This window comes from Scardinius erythrophthalmus, assembly GCF_964197995.2.
Source record: "Scardinius erythrophthalmus genome assembly, chromosome: 10".
NCBI lineage: Eukaryota > Metazoa > Chordata > Actinopteri > Cypriniformes > Leuciscidae > Scardinius > Scardinius erythrophthalmus.
The window spans coordinates 30303029-30317420 of record NC_138230.1 but is presented as its reverse complement, the minus strand read 5'-3'; the positions used below and the strand labels follow the sequence as shown (position 1 = coordinate 30317420).

At 37.8% G+C, this 14392-nt stretch overlaps 1 protein-coding gene across 1 annotated transcript in view; it reads right to left on the bottom strand.

The window, feature by feature from the left end:
• eepd1 (endonuclease/exonuclease/phosphatase family domain containing 1) overlaps positions 1–13936 on the bottom strand; it is a 31202-nt gene extending 17266 nt beyond the window's left edge. Inside the window, exon 1 of the mRNA XM_081376897.1 lies at positions 12071–13936. Coding sequence (XP_081233023.1) covers positions 12071–12903 — 833 coding nt within the window. The 5' untranslated portion in view covers positions 12904–13936. The remainder of the gene's footprint in view (positions 1–12070) is intronic.
• Between the last annotated feature and the right edge of the window lie 456 nt (positions 13937–14392).

The window sequence follows — 14392 nt, the reverse complement described above, 5'->3', positions numbered from 1 at the left end:
CAGTGAATTGTTAACTGGAGACTCACTCTGAACAGATAAGTGAATCAGTGAGTTGTTGAATCGAGAACGGATGACATCGGATCGGTGCAACTCATGAATGATTGAATGAAAAAAAATCGATTGCCGAGTTCACGCGCATAGGTTTAGTTACCTATGATCACGCGCGTGAACTCGGCAATCGACTACTTTGGACTTCAACCGAAAACAGGATGTAAACACAGGTATTTGCGCTGGCTTGAATAACATCATTTTTATACATATCTTTCACATCTACTGCAGTCAGATTCACTCGTGTTCACTATGAAGGAATCGCTCACATTTTCTGTGCACTTGTAATGACACATCAAGGATGTTAAGAGGCTAAAAGCAGGTTTAATACTTGCCCCATTGAAGTCAACAGGGTGCAAATTTTAAAAATAGAATAACTCGGTGTAGGCAACACCGATTTTTGTCGTTGTTCTCTGTATTGACAGCACTCCAAATGTACAAAAAAATTAGCTCAATGTTAAAATTGACCGGAGTTCTCCTTTAACAATCCACCACTGTAAATTACAGCATTCTTTATCTCTGATAATACTCTCCTAAAATTGTCCTTGTCTAGAGTACAAGTACAGTTGCAGTGACTGATCAAGAAAGAGAAAATAAAGCAATACGGCAGGAGAGAGTCCATCTTTATTTTCCAGCCTATGCTGCTGGACCTGACAACTCAGATCCTGTTTTGAGAACAAACAGTCAGACAGACAACACCCAGTTCCCTCATAGGTGAGCACACTCTGTGTGTGTGCGTGTTTTTCATTTGATTATTTGGTATTTATGTGTGTTATAAATTATGATCTTTTCAAACCTTGACCAGTTATCAAAACTCGGATCAATAAACTTTAACATTGAAAACAAAGCAGCTGCTCACTCATAAAATAATAATAATAAAATCTCATAAATCTCATAAACATTGATGGACATTAAGCAGTAAAATGATTATATAACCAACCTAGATGACATTTTCAATGATCATGAAGCATCATGTGTACAAGGCATAAACGGCATCAACTTTTTTTACGGTCTATACGACTCTGATTGAGGGAGTGACTGCCTGCAGTATGAATTCAATTATTTTCTGATTTTATTTTTGATTTAGTAAAATGACTTGATTTTTGTTTGCACAACACAATTGTTTGTTTCATGTCATTACTTGTCTGTTGATACTATAGGACTGGTGTACCTTTTCAGCCAAATACAGCCATGTTATAAAACAAAAATCCATGCATTTAGCATTTTATTTTTTCCTCAGAATTGTTCATTTAAAATAATTTGTTACATTGTAAATGATTCATGGATCATGAACTACAGTAACACATTTTTGCAGCATTTATTAGTCTAGATTAATTAAAAATAGTAAATTTTTAACATTTCAAGTTAATGTATTATGAACAAAAGTATATCATATGTACAGACCCTTTCCAAAAAATTAGAATATCATGGAAAAGTTTATTTATTTCCATAATTCTATTCAAAACGTTAAACTTCCATAGATTATAGATTCAGGGCCCACAACTTAAACGATTTCAAGTATTTAGTTGTTTATTTGTACATAATTTGGGCTTCCAGCTCATAAAACCCTCGAAAACAGGATTTAAAAAAATTTGAATATTACATGAAATCACACAGTAATTACACTGTGATACCATGGTCAATGAACCAGGTTTGGGTTCTTTTGGCAGTGTGGGCAGGTGCAAATCCTGCAGGAAAATGAAGGAAGCATCTCCATTAAGCTTGTCTGCTGAAGGAAGCATGAAGTGCTCTGAAAATGTCCTGGTAGACGGCTGCGTTGAGTGGACAGCACAGTGGACTTGGCCGATGACATGGCTCCCCAAACCAACACAGACTGTGGAAACTTCACACTGGACTTCAAGCATCTTGGATTGTGTGCCTCTCCATTCTTCCTCCAGACTCTGGGACCTTGGTTTCCAAATGAGATGCAAAATTTGCTCTCATCAGAAAAGAGGACTTTGGTCCACTGTGCTTTATTAAATCCAGAGTCAACGCAGCCGTCTACCAGGACATTTTCAGAGCACTTCATGCTTCCTTCATTTTCCAGCAGGATTTGCACCTGCCCACACTGCCAAAAGAACCAAAACCTGGTTCAATGATCATGATATCACTGTGTAATTACTGTGTGATTTCATGTAATATTAAAAATTTTTGAAATCCTGTTTTCGAGGGTTTTATGAGCTGGAAGCCCAAATTATGTACAAATAAACAACTAAATACTTGAAATCGTTTAAGTTGTGGGCCCTGAATCTATAATCTATGGAAGTTTAACGTTTTGAATGGAATTATGGAAATAAATAAACTTTTCCATGATATTCTATTTTTTTGGAAAGGGTCTGTATATGGGCATTAACCAAGATTAATGAATGTTATACAGGTACTGTTTATCTTTAGTTAGCTATTCATGTTAGTTATTGCATTAAATAATGTTAATGTATATAACATCATTACAAAGTATTACCATGGCAATGTTCCTTTCACCTAAAATCATTTAGTTTTATTTAAAAATCAATATAATCACAATTACATCACACTGTCAAACAGATTCATGAGATTTTAGCCAGATAATGGAGAACATGGTGGTGTTTACTGGTGGATAACCAATAGTGTGTTTCACTGCAGAGGTCAAACCCCAGTGGGCTACTGATTCATGTTACTCCTCTGTTTAACTTGGGCTGTATTACTGTATGATAATCTACAATATATTCTCTTTCCATGTCAGTTGAGTCTTTTGTTCCCTCACATAATTCTTCATCTTGTTTGTGGTCTTGTTGCATATCAAATACTGCATTCTATTCAAGTCAGAGAGTCCGAATTTCCAGTTTCCTACTTGGAAAAGTGCAATAGAGCGCCATAAGTGCACAATCTGATGTGCACGTGTATGACATCATGTGGACACGTTGGCACACAAAGCAAGTTACATAGTTAATGGTAAACTATTCCTCTTAAGCAAATAAAATGTATCAATGAGTTGCAGTTCTTATGATGATAAAATCTGTTAAACAAGCATTTGCAGAGATAGATCTGCGCAAAACATTGTAAAAGACCTTCTCTGTTGGTATAATTGGTCACCTGTAAACGGAAGAATCTGAGTTGCATATCTTTTTCTTAAATATTCATCAGTCTAAAAACAGCATTTGTTAAACTACATGCAAAAACATCTTGTTCCAAAGTTATTGGTTTTCATTCTGACAGCATGCAGTGGCTGTTTGCTGGCCAGCATCTTTGCCCATTCAGTCAAAGTGACGTAATAAGGAGGAAATTGGAAGTTCGGAAGGCATTGTTTCTCATTTCACAAATTCACATGCAAAGAAGGTGTTTACATAGAAGGCACAGAAGCTAAACTCATCTCATTCCATTCAAAAGGTCTGAGAGTGGGTGGCACATGGTCATGTAAAACTAATCAGATTCATATTTAAATAAAGATGAAAAGAAGGTTATCTTGTAGATGCAGTCCCAGTTCTGAGCAGTGCTATTATTGCTTAAAAAAAGTTTGAACTGTTGCTTTTGGTGAATAAAATTTCATTTCTTAAAAAGTTGAAGTGCTTAAACTACCAAAATAAAAATGTTAAATAAATGAAAAAACAAAAACTAATTACAAATGCTCATAACAAAATTACTAAAATGTAACTGAAACATTACTTTTTTTTATTTTTATAAATATAATATATAAATAATACTAAATGACACTGGTTCTGAGCTGGTCTTGTTCGGCCAATTTGTCATCCAAACCTTCCAACACATTCTTCGGTTTTCTTGAGTCTTTATTTACATATATTGACAAATTAGCATATTTTCACATGAGCAAACAACACGGTTCCTCAAATTTTTGCATGTTATAGACCGGGTCAAAGGTTACCTGTGGTTGTGCAGCATACAGCGCAACAGCCTGGTCCTAATAAAACAGTACGATGCTATTTCAAGTGTACAGTATGTAAAGCTGTACAACATAAAACCTCAAACCAAAACTCAGCAGACTTGGGTAAACCCAGAGACATTCAAAAAAATTGAGAGACCACTAGTCGCTTTCAACGGCGACCTATTTGTGTTGTATAATCTGTCAGATAAACCCACCAATCAGTCAGTAATGACTTTATTTTTTACTGAGGCTCTAAAGTGATTAGTCACATGGCTATCTGCGTCAGGTGATTGACTCAAAATCCTGTATGGGAAAGACGGCAGATTCCAAATTGATTTTTTCCAAGGGTTCCTATACCAGTCGAGCAACTGCCATTGAGAAAGAATGGTAATGTAATGTAAATGGATAGCTTTCAGTTTCTCCAGGTATTATAGACCATTCTCAAGACTACAAGTATAACAAACTAACTGCAAATAAACTGCTCAGTGCTAATACAACAGTAGTGACAGTTCAATCAATAAGAGCACGACTCAGACAAGGTTCAACTCTGTCAAAATGTAACTGGTGAGTCTGCAGTTCCTAACGTGTTTGGCAGTTCATTACAGCACTAAAGGAAAAGCGTGGAAAAAGTCCTATGATGCACACACACACACACCAACAAATAGGTCTACACATCCTGTCACATTGTACAATTTCCAGTACATGTTTTTATAATAATGCTGCTAAGCTGTTTTGTGTCAGCAAAAATGGAAAGGTTTCCAGAGAATTGAAAATGATGACTTTGATCCAACCGGGTGTGTGACCCCAAGGTCAGTCTTGGAAATAAATCAACAGCAACTGCTTCTTTCACACAGTTTCTCATTCTCGTCAAACTCTCCACAACCCAAACATGTCAACACCTTGTTTTTGTTGCAAGGAAACCTTTCGAAACCCAATTTATTTTGCAATAAAAACGAAAGCTCTTGCAAAACTGACTGTCACACTCAACATCCTATGTAGTGTAGCAGGGCCGTGCCTGAATTTTGGTGCAGGATTGTGGGTATTGCGCATAATTTGACTAATTCCCGCAGGTTCCGCACTTATAACGCAGGAAATTCCCACAAACATTTATTCACTATAGGGTGACAGGTTGAATGAGAACATTAAAACACACAGATTGTCAGATCAAATCAGTAATTTGAAAACTATGCGAGATGTAATTTCACAAACCAGCTAACGCGTATCTCTCACTTGCGATTGATTTCAAACCATTTAGTAGCCGCACATAAAGCCGCCTCTCAAACAGCTTGCAAGTACCAAATTGAGTTCTTTTTCGCAGATTATTGCACTAAAACATACAAGATTATGTCAAAATGTCCGACTTGGCAAGTATTCATGTAAAAACAATTTTTTAAAGCTCTTACAGTGGCAGCAGCCTAATATACCTGCTGTTGTCTGTGCCAATAATGTTAATCAAACAACAAAAGACAAAGAGAAAATCACTCACTGCTCTTGACTGAATAACTTTTGTAACTTTAGTTGTAAGGATTAAACTGTATTTAATTTATTCATGTGTTATTTTACTTGCATTGATTGCTTTATTTACATTTCTGTAGTATTTCTGTACCTGCAAGGCCCTTGCACACGGAGTACAAAATTTGCATCCGAAATTTTCGTCCGTCATAAAAAAATTCGGATCAGGTTAGATTTCCTGCGTTTTTCGCACACGAGGCAAGCATTTTGATTGGTGTTTTGACAATTCAAAGCCACCGAATCACGAATACGAAAAAACGCATGCGCCAAGGACCTTTAGGTTTGTCAAATAACTACAGGTACCAGTTGGTACAAAAAAAAAAGAAAGAAAAAAAATGCCGGTACCAGTATTTCGGTAGTACAGAGTACCGGGTGTATTTGGTCCCCCGCTGATAGATGCTGCTTTCAAAAATAAAAAATAGTTACAAAGCAGAATAATGTCAGAACAGAAGAAAAAAAGAAAAGGAAATTGAAAGAGAGAGGGAAGCAGAATTAAGTCAAATGAGGAGCTTTTGCACAGGCAAGCACCACTCTTTTGCTCTAATAAATATAGTTTCAGTCTGATATTCCAGTAAAACCAAAATTACACATTCAGGACATGAGATTAGAGATCTGAAACTGTCTTTTTGTAGATAGGTCATCATAATGTAGTACAGCACCATGGAGACTAAACATGTGACGTGTGCCACAGAAAGTAAGTTGACAGATTAGTCAGATGAGTCACATTGTTTGGCTTGGTGCGTTTACAGTGAGGTTACTACAGGCCGTCTCTGCGTACTTTTTTGAACAAACTATAGTAACCTCTGATCAAGCAGTCTGATGGCTTCCCTCCACCCTGTTTGTATAAGAGACTAATTTTTTCTCCAGTATTTCAAGCATTGTGGGTTTTAATGTGTCCTTTGACCCTGATAACAGATCAGTCTGCCAGATAGAGTTCAATTTACAAAAACAACACAAAACGGAGACCAGATAAGTAGCTAAAGGAGTTTGTTGTGTTACACAGCAGTGGTGAGCACACTAGTTGTGATGACTGGAGACGGGTGGCATTGGGTGACCTGCAGTGACTCCTAGAGAGATGTTTGTCTGAGATGTTTACACATAACTTAAAGTATTAAGCTTTGGTGCCAGTTGGCTATGAACATGAATGATATTGCAAATCATGCAGCCTGTTGAGGAGAGTTAGGCTATTACTTTTCTACACAATGTGACAAAATGGGCGAGAAATCTAATATGAAGTAAATGTTTTCTATTTTAATCAATTTTAAATGCAATTTATTTCTGTGGTGGCAAAGCAAAATTTTCATCAGCCAATTCTTCAGACTTCAGTGAAACATAATCCTTTAGAAATCATTCTAAATTGTCGATTGCTGCTTAAGTTTATCAATAATATCTTATTAATATTAAAGGAGGGGTAAGCAATATTTCAAAAACACTGTTGGGCATGTTGATATTTGAAATCAACCCAAACACACACACACCCATCTCTTCATTGCTCCGCCTCAAAAACTCACCTTCCAATCCTAAACGCCCTGCTCTGAGTCGGTCTCGAACCTCGCCGCCATCAGTTCATCATAGCAGAAGCGCAACAAAATAATGCTTCACGAAAAATAAAGCGCAGATGATGAACAAATGACAAGGAAGCACACAAAAAATGAACGTACAGCACACAATATTACAAACAAGAGTTCATTGTTAGTTGCCAACAGCACAGCAGCTCCAGACAAATAATGACACTCAAACTCAGTGTTACTCGCGTGTGGAATCACAGCAACATCCGTGTCTGTTTTCAGGCCTTCTCGCTTAGCTCTTTCCAGCGCTGGAAAGCTTTCTAATATTAACGCGGGTCCTAAAGCTCGATCTTGCCCTTTTGTATGCGTCTCATCTCTATTTCTGCAGTCTTTCTTCAAGTCTCCCTCTTGCTCGTTCTCTCTCCTCCACAGTCATCCGCCTCCTAATGCTGATTGGCTGCACACGTTTGTTGTTGTTTATTCGTGTGTCGGTCCAACTAACTTCTAAACAGCGTTTTTCAAATATCAAGAATTCATGCAGACTAACCCGGAGGTGCCAGCGTGATCACTTGCAATTTTGTCCTGATAACAACGGAAAGAACTTAAAATACTCCACTTTTGGTCATAAGAGTAAGACAACATTTGAAACTGTAAAGGGTCTATTTTTGTGCACACTTACAAAAACAACAAAACTTTGTGCTTTTGTAAAATAAAGAAAACAAACAGAGTGCACTTTCTGCCGCCTCGGACTTCGTGTACTGGAGCGTCACAAAAATGAACTGAAACTCAATAGACATATTGAAATGTATACTTTTAAATGAACCAATTCAAGTCGAAAACACATATTTTCTGAATATGTAATCTGTATGAAACATGCATTTCTCTCTATAGGAGTATCCACTATAGGAGATGGCGAGTCAGCAGTGTCAACTACATCTTTGCAGCCGACACGGACTCAGAAATCAGTAGTTTATTAATAAATTATTAAAAGCTCAGACTAGTGTTGTCAAAAGTACCGGCTTCGGTACCAAGTGTAAAAATGTGACGATATCAGCATTTCCCTTTAGCATTTTGAGCGCTGTTGAACGGATTCTTAAACACCTCTGGTTGGCCATTGCATTCACACACTCAACATATATGTCTCTGATTGGCCTGCTTTCAAACGCTCCCGTGTGTATCTGTGTAAGCGCTTGCCATTCGGTGAAGACATGTTTTTGAAGTGTTGATCATTGTAGCCAATTACAGACATATATGTTGAGCTGGTGAACACAATGGCCAATCAGAAACATTTATGTTAAACGAGTGAACGCAATGACCAATCAGAGGTTTTTAAGAATCCGTTCAACAGCGCTCAAAATGCTAGAGGGAAATGCTGGTATCGTCACATTTTTTAAATTTCAGTACCGACTTGGTACCAAAGTCAGTACTTTTGACAATACTTGTTCAGACAGTCTCCTTTCTGTGTTTTCCCGGACACATTCATAAACATTACTTTTGCTGGTGCGCTGCAGAAAGCTTTATGCGTGCGCTTGAGCGTTTGAGCAATACAAACGTGATTAGTTGACTATTGGCTTAAATGAATGAGTACTAGTCGACTAGAAAAATCTTTAGTTGGGGGCAACCCTAGACATTATAAATGTAACTTTTTTTAATCAATTAATGCATCCTTGTTGAATAAAAGTGTTAATTTCTTTCCAAAAAAAAATAAATTCTTACTGACCCCAAACTTTCCATGCTGATGTAGCAGCAAATAACTGTGGAGAGTATTTGACCATTTTATGTAATATTTTGGGGAATGGCAATGGCAAGTAAACTCATGACATCCCTTATGACCTTCACTTATCCATTCAAAATGCCTTCCCCAAATCCAATCAGACAGTAAAGTGAGTTTTCATGGTTATTTAGTCAATAGGTCAAAGCACCAGAGAGGTTGTATATTCTCAAGTTTCTCAAGGGATTTCATACACTATAACGTATAGTTATCAAAAGACACTTTTGCTGTAAGTCATTACTATTGGTATCGATATTTATTCCAATTCAAGTTAAATTTCATGTCTTCTCCCTCCAATCATTGTTCTATCACTAGAGACATGGATTTTCCCCAGACAGCAGAAAAGTGGCTGATCTCAGCTCAGGGTTACCCAGAGTCATGTGTGCAGTGGAGGGAGCGACTGTGGTTTCTGCAGAAATAAACATCTGATAGGACATTTGATTTAGGGTTTTGGGAAAGTAGTCATTTCCTATTCAAGGTTTGTTTGGATCCAACTGAATTTTGTATACAGTTTTATTGACATTACAATCCATGTGAGTTCTTAAAAGATGGAGTTTGTAAGTTTGTTCCACCAAAACCTAAGTCAATCAACAGTGATAAACCAACCTTGAGAGATTCTTGTTGCAGTTTTGCAAGCTGACGAGTTTTTAAATGCCGCAATATGCTGGTGCATCAAAAAAAAAAAAAAAATTCTAACACAGCAATAACTAGTTACGTATCTGCATATGACCTTGTGTGGTAGAATCAGGTTCTGTAGAACAGTGTTTCCCAACCTTTTTTGCCCTATGTGTAAGGCTTCATCACACTGTTATTTCAGTATTATTTAACTATTGTATTTATTAATAGTTTGAATGAGGTTTTATTCTTATATTTTTTAGTTTACGTTGTTTTTTATTTCTATTTGGCTTTCATTTATTTTTATTAATTTATTTCAATTGCTTTATTTCTAATTTTCATTTAGGTTTTGACTTAAGTTTTTCATCTAATATTTGTATTTTATGTCAATTACCGAAAACATTTTAAAGGGGTTATGACATGACAAATCAAATCCTTTTTAAAAACTTTGATCTTTTGACATATAAGAGGTCTTTGTAACATTAAAACATCCTTCAAGTTTCATAGCTTAAAACATCCTTCTTGTTATAAACAAAGCGTTTATTTAATCAAGCTCCAAAAACAGCTTGTTTGGATATTGTGTGATTAGTGACGTCACACAGGCAAATACATTTGCATATGCCTGCCTCCGGTGCAAGACAATAGTTTTATATCATTGCACCATAGGCCCCGGCCACTGGAGTTCAGTCACCTATAACGGCTGACACTTGTCTACACAGGATGCGAGCGTCGCGTCTCATCAAAAGCAAATAGAACCAATTACGATTACTGACACTGTCTACACTGGATGGATACAGTATACAGATGTCTGTTCTCTTTCTGACGCACTCCATGTGCTTGAGTCTGCTGACAAGAGGACAAACGGAAGACAAAAATGAAGCGTAAAATGAAACGTTCGATGTTTAAACAGCTTATTTGCTCATTTCTGTAGACTTCAGAAGGATACCAGCATCACATAAGTGGATGGTTTATTTTTAATGGTGTCCTGGTTCAGGACAGTGGCCATTTACTGACAAGACTTAAAGGAGACACAGTGTAAAAGCCCCCTCAGACAGACCTTTTCAACAAATATATTTGTATTTTTGGGCAAAAAACTATTAACATTATAAGTGAACCTCAAGGAACTTATTAAATTAGAAAATCCATGTCATGACCCCTTTAATAGTTTTAGTTAATGATATCAACATTGCAAAAAAATAACTGATAGTTGTTTATGTAGTCAAGTAGCACATAAGTTTTGCTACCATTGTTATCTACACAATTTACTCACATTTTGATTTCTTTGTTTAAAAAGAAAATAAACAAACATTAACAATCAGAATTAATTATTTTAATTTATTAATGAAACAAAGCTAAATCAAAACTTTCCAAATGCATTTTGAATATATTATATTAGCCCCTTGGTTGAGAATCACTGCTTTATTATAGGGACGGTTGCATTATGCATTGCTGTAACGGTGTACAGCTTTCAGCACTGATGTAATTCATAACACTAACACTATACTCTCCCTGCCGGTACTACTACTATTTCAAACCCCTTCAACACACAGACACACACACACACACACACACACACACAAAAGATTATATAACAACCTTCCCAGAGTCATGACAAGAATGAGGGCATGTACCTCAGCAACACCCTGAGTGAATTAGCCTACAGTATGTGTGTGTGTGTGTGTGTGTGTGTGTGTGTGTGTGTGTGCATGCCATGGACCATAAAACAACCAACAGTACAAACATTTATCTTCTAGAATCTATCAACACAATAAACTTGGGCAGTGCTGAATTCTAACGTGCAGTCAGATACCATGAAGATCCACTGAAGACCTCAGTGCCTAGCACTGCATGTGATCCAGCACTGCAACACAAGCCAGCTGGACTGCCTATATCCACTAAAGTACAGCAATAATCTGACACACTGTTTCTTCTTCACTTGCAAAAAAACAAAGTATGTGATTTGAGAATAAAGAAATCATCAGAGGTCGTAACACTTCACAATTTAGTTTTCAGAATATACAGGGCAAATGCACATGCAAAAAAAGAAGAAGAAAGCAAACGTTAATTTTTCCTGGTTACTTACTTTGAATGTGACTTCAGAAATTATCATTGAATAAATTAAATTAACCAAATTTAAAAAAATTCCAATATACAGTAATATATAGTAATACATAAATCAATCATAGATAGATAGATAGATAGATTTTTATACTGATTTTAATTAATTGAATGTAGGCTACTTAATGTAGCCTACTCAATATTCAGTGACTCGGATCAGAGGCACAAAAATTGATCGGGACATCCCTAGTTAAAAGTCCAAATGTCCAAATACCTTTACAAAGAAGTACTGTGATGCTACCAGGGTGCAGTGATGGTATCAGATAGTAATATCATGTAACCACCGGACTGAATGATTACCATACTCATGTACCATGTTTTTTACATGGTACTTAATGGTAGCCTTAATTAAATAAATAAAAATTAAAACATAGACCATGTCCAAACACATTATGCATGTCTGAAAACATGGTAATATGAGTGTACTCAAAGTCAAAGGTATTTGGATGGTACATCCAAAAACATGGTATTACCATGGAACATGCCCACAAGGTAATGCCATGGTAGAGAGACCAAAATAATATGGTATCTTGACTCTTAAAGGTACTTCCAATAATACTAAGGTAGCCTATAGTGTCAAAAATGGTGGTATTACTTGTCTAAAAAGGCATTAGTGTTGCAACTTAATAGTTTACTCACTCATTTTCTAGTAGTGTCATACAGACGACCTCTTTGACCCCAGGGTTGTTGGCCTTCTCACTGGAGCAGCGCTGCAGGTTCCAGGTGGCCACTCGCACCACGGGCTTTCCATCACGCGTGCCCGCTGGAGGCTCCACGCAGGGCCGGACAGATGTGACGAGCGGCGGTCCTCCGAACGGAACGTCCATCTCATCGCTGCGAACACTGAAGGACGTGGGGCTCGGGTGCGTGAACCCTCCGTTCGTGTTCGTGGAAGGAGTCCTGGAGCGCTCCACGAACACCTGGAAACGGATCCTGTCCAGCAACGATGAATTTATGTTGGCCACTTTGACCAGGTCTTCGATGCTTCTGAACGGGCCGTGCACGGATCGGAACTCTACGACGTTCTTGGCGATTTTCTCGGTGATGCCGCGGACGCTCATGAGCTGCGGCGGCGTGGCCGTGTTTATGTTCACGCCGGTGCACGGCAGGTGCTCGTGCTCTTTGCGCAGAGATGAAGGAGAGTGATTAGACGAGCTGTTCTTGCTCGACACGCAGATCTCTAGTTTAATCGCCTCTAGTTTAGTTGCACCGACTCCACTGACTAACGCCAGGTCTTCTACTTTCTTGAATCCGCCGATGCATTCCCGGTACTCCACGATATTCTGAGCCACCCCGCGGTTCACGCCCGGCAAAGTCATGAGCTCCTCCTCGGTAGCGGTGTTGATGTTCAGCCGCTCCTGATTCACTAGTATGTGGCTGAAGTTGCATGCCGCGCTGAACTTGCGTTTGCCCTGGCAGAAATCCGTGGGGTCCTTGGGAATGGACCGGTGGCATCCGAGATTCCCACCCATGTGTCTCGGTGATTCAGTTCGGGAACTGAGAATGAAACCCGTCCGGATCCGGGTGGCACATAGACTAATTTTGATATTTTAACTTGATATTTAAAGCTATAAATTCTTTAATGACTTCTCGTTAAACATACACGAACAGATATCGCTGTAATCTCTCTTATCTATGTCAGTACTTGCAGAATTCCCCGTGTTTTCTCAGTCTCGGAGCAGAAGGAACAGCGTCCATGTCAACGCGCATCCAGGCAGACTGAACTGAAGTGAACCCTAGCGCGGTTTCCATGTCGTGCTGTCCGATTCGCGGACGAATTGTTCTTTTGAACCTGAACCGACTCTTTTTAATGATTCGATCGAATCAATTTAAGAAGGATTCACGAATCACTGAACTCTAAATGCCGGTCAATTGGACACGATAACTATTACGTTTTAATAATCGTTACTAATTCTAAGAAAACATGGAAGGGCACACGACAGCTATAATTACAGAGAGGAACGGTTTCGTTGGAATCACTTTCAGAACGATTTTTCCAGCTTTTGAACGATAAAATATTGACAATCAGCCAATCAGATTCCATGACAAAATCAGTCATTTAATCAAACTGGAACATTTAGGCTTGCACACACAATATAATTAGAATTTATGCAACTTAAAAAAACACGGTGATAAGCGCTTCGAGCGATGACTCAACGGACCAGCTTGTTCGAACGAATCGACTCTCTAAAATGAATCGCACTTCCCAAAGCTATTTCAAAGCACTTATCAAACCTGAAGGGGCGTTTCCTCCTGTCTTTATTATTGGTCATATTCTGTGACTCTCCCAATATGACACTTGATAGAGACACAGAGCTATTGTGATTATTTGATCCACCGTGAACATTTTGTTCAGATTTACTGTACAAGCAGCAATAGGATTGTAAAATTAAGTATAACAAATCTGACCTTAAATATCCATTCTAGAAGGTTGTTTAAATTGTGTTTTGAATATTGTCTAAAAACTGAATGAAATAACTTGTATGTGTGACACATGTCAGGAGAGATGACGACACTATTTATATAGGCCTAAATCCTTGTGGCAAAGTAACTTTCACAATGTGCTTTGAGCTGTTGTCAATTCAATCAATTCCACAATTAGCATCTGATCTGAATGCCAGTCAGATGATTAATCTTGGTTGTGATTGCTGCAAACAGAAGATAAAATCTGCCTCAAGTCAAGATTTAAAATAGTTTATTTTCAGGGATGCATATAGCTGCTTAATAAAAATAAAAGATTTAAGTAAAACTATACAAAGTCCAAACTTATCTCATGATAATCTAAACATAATTTATGACTATACCATTCTTTGTGCTATATGTTCCCTGCTAAACTATTTCTGGAACAAGGTGTGCTTGGGTTAGACAGACATTGGCGATCATGTGTTGAGCTCACATTTCTGGCATTCTCTATGTTGACTAGGTTAGGTCATGTGTGATCCAGCACCATCACAACTAATA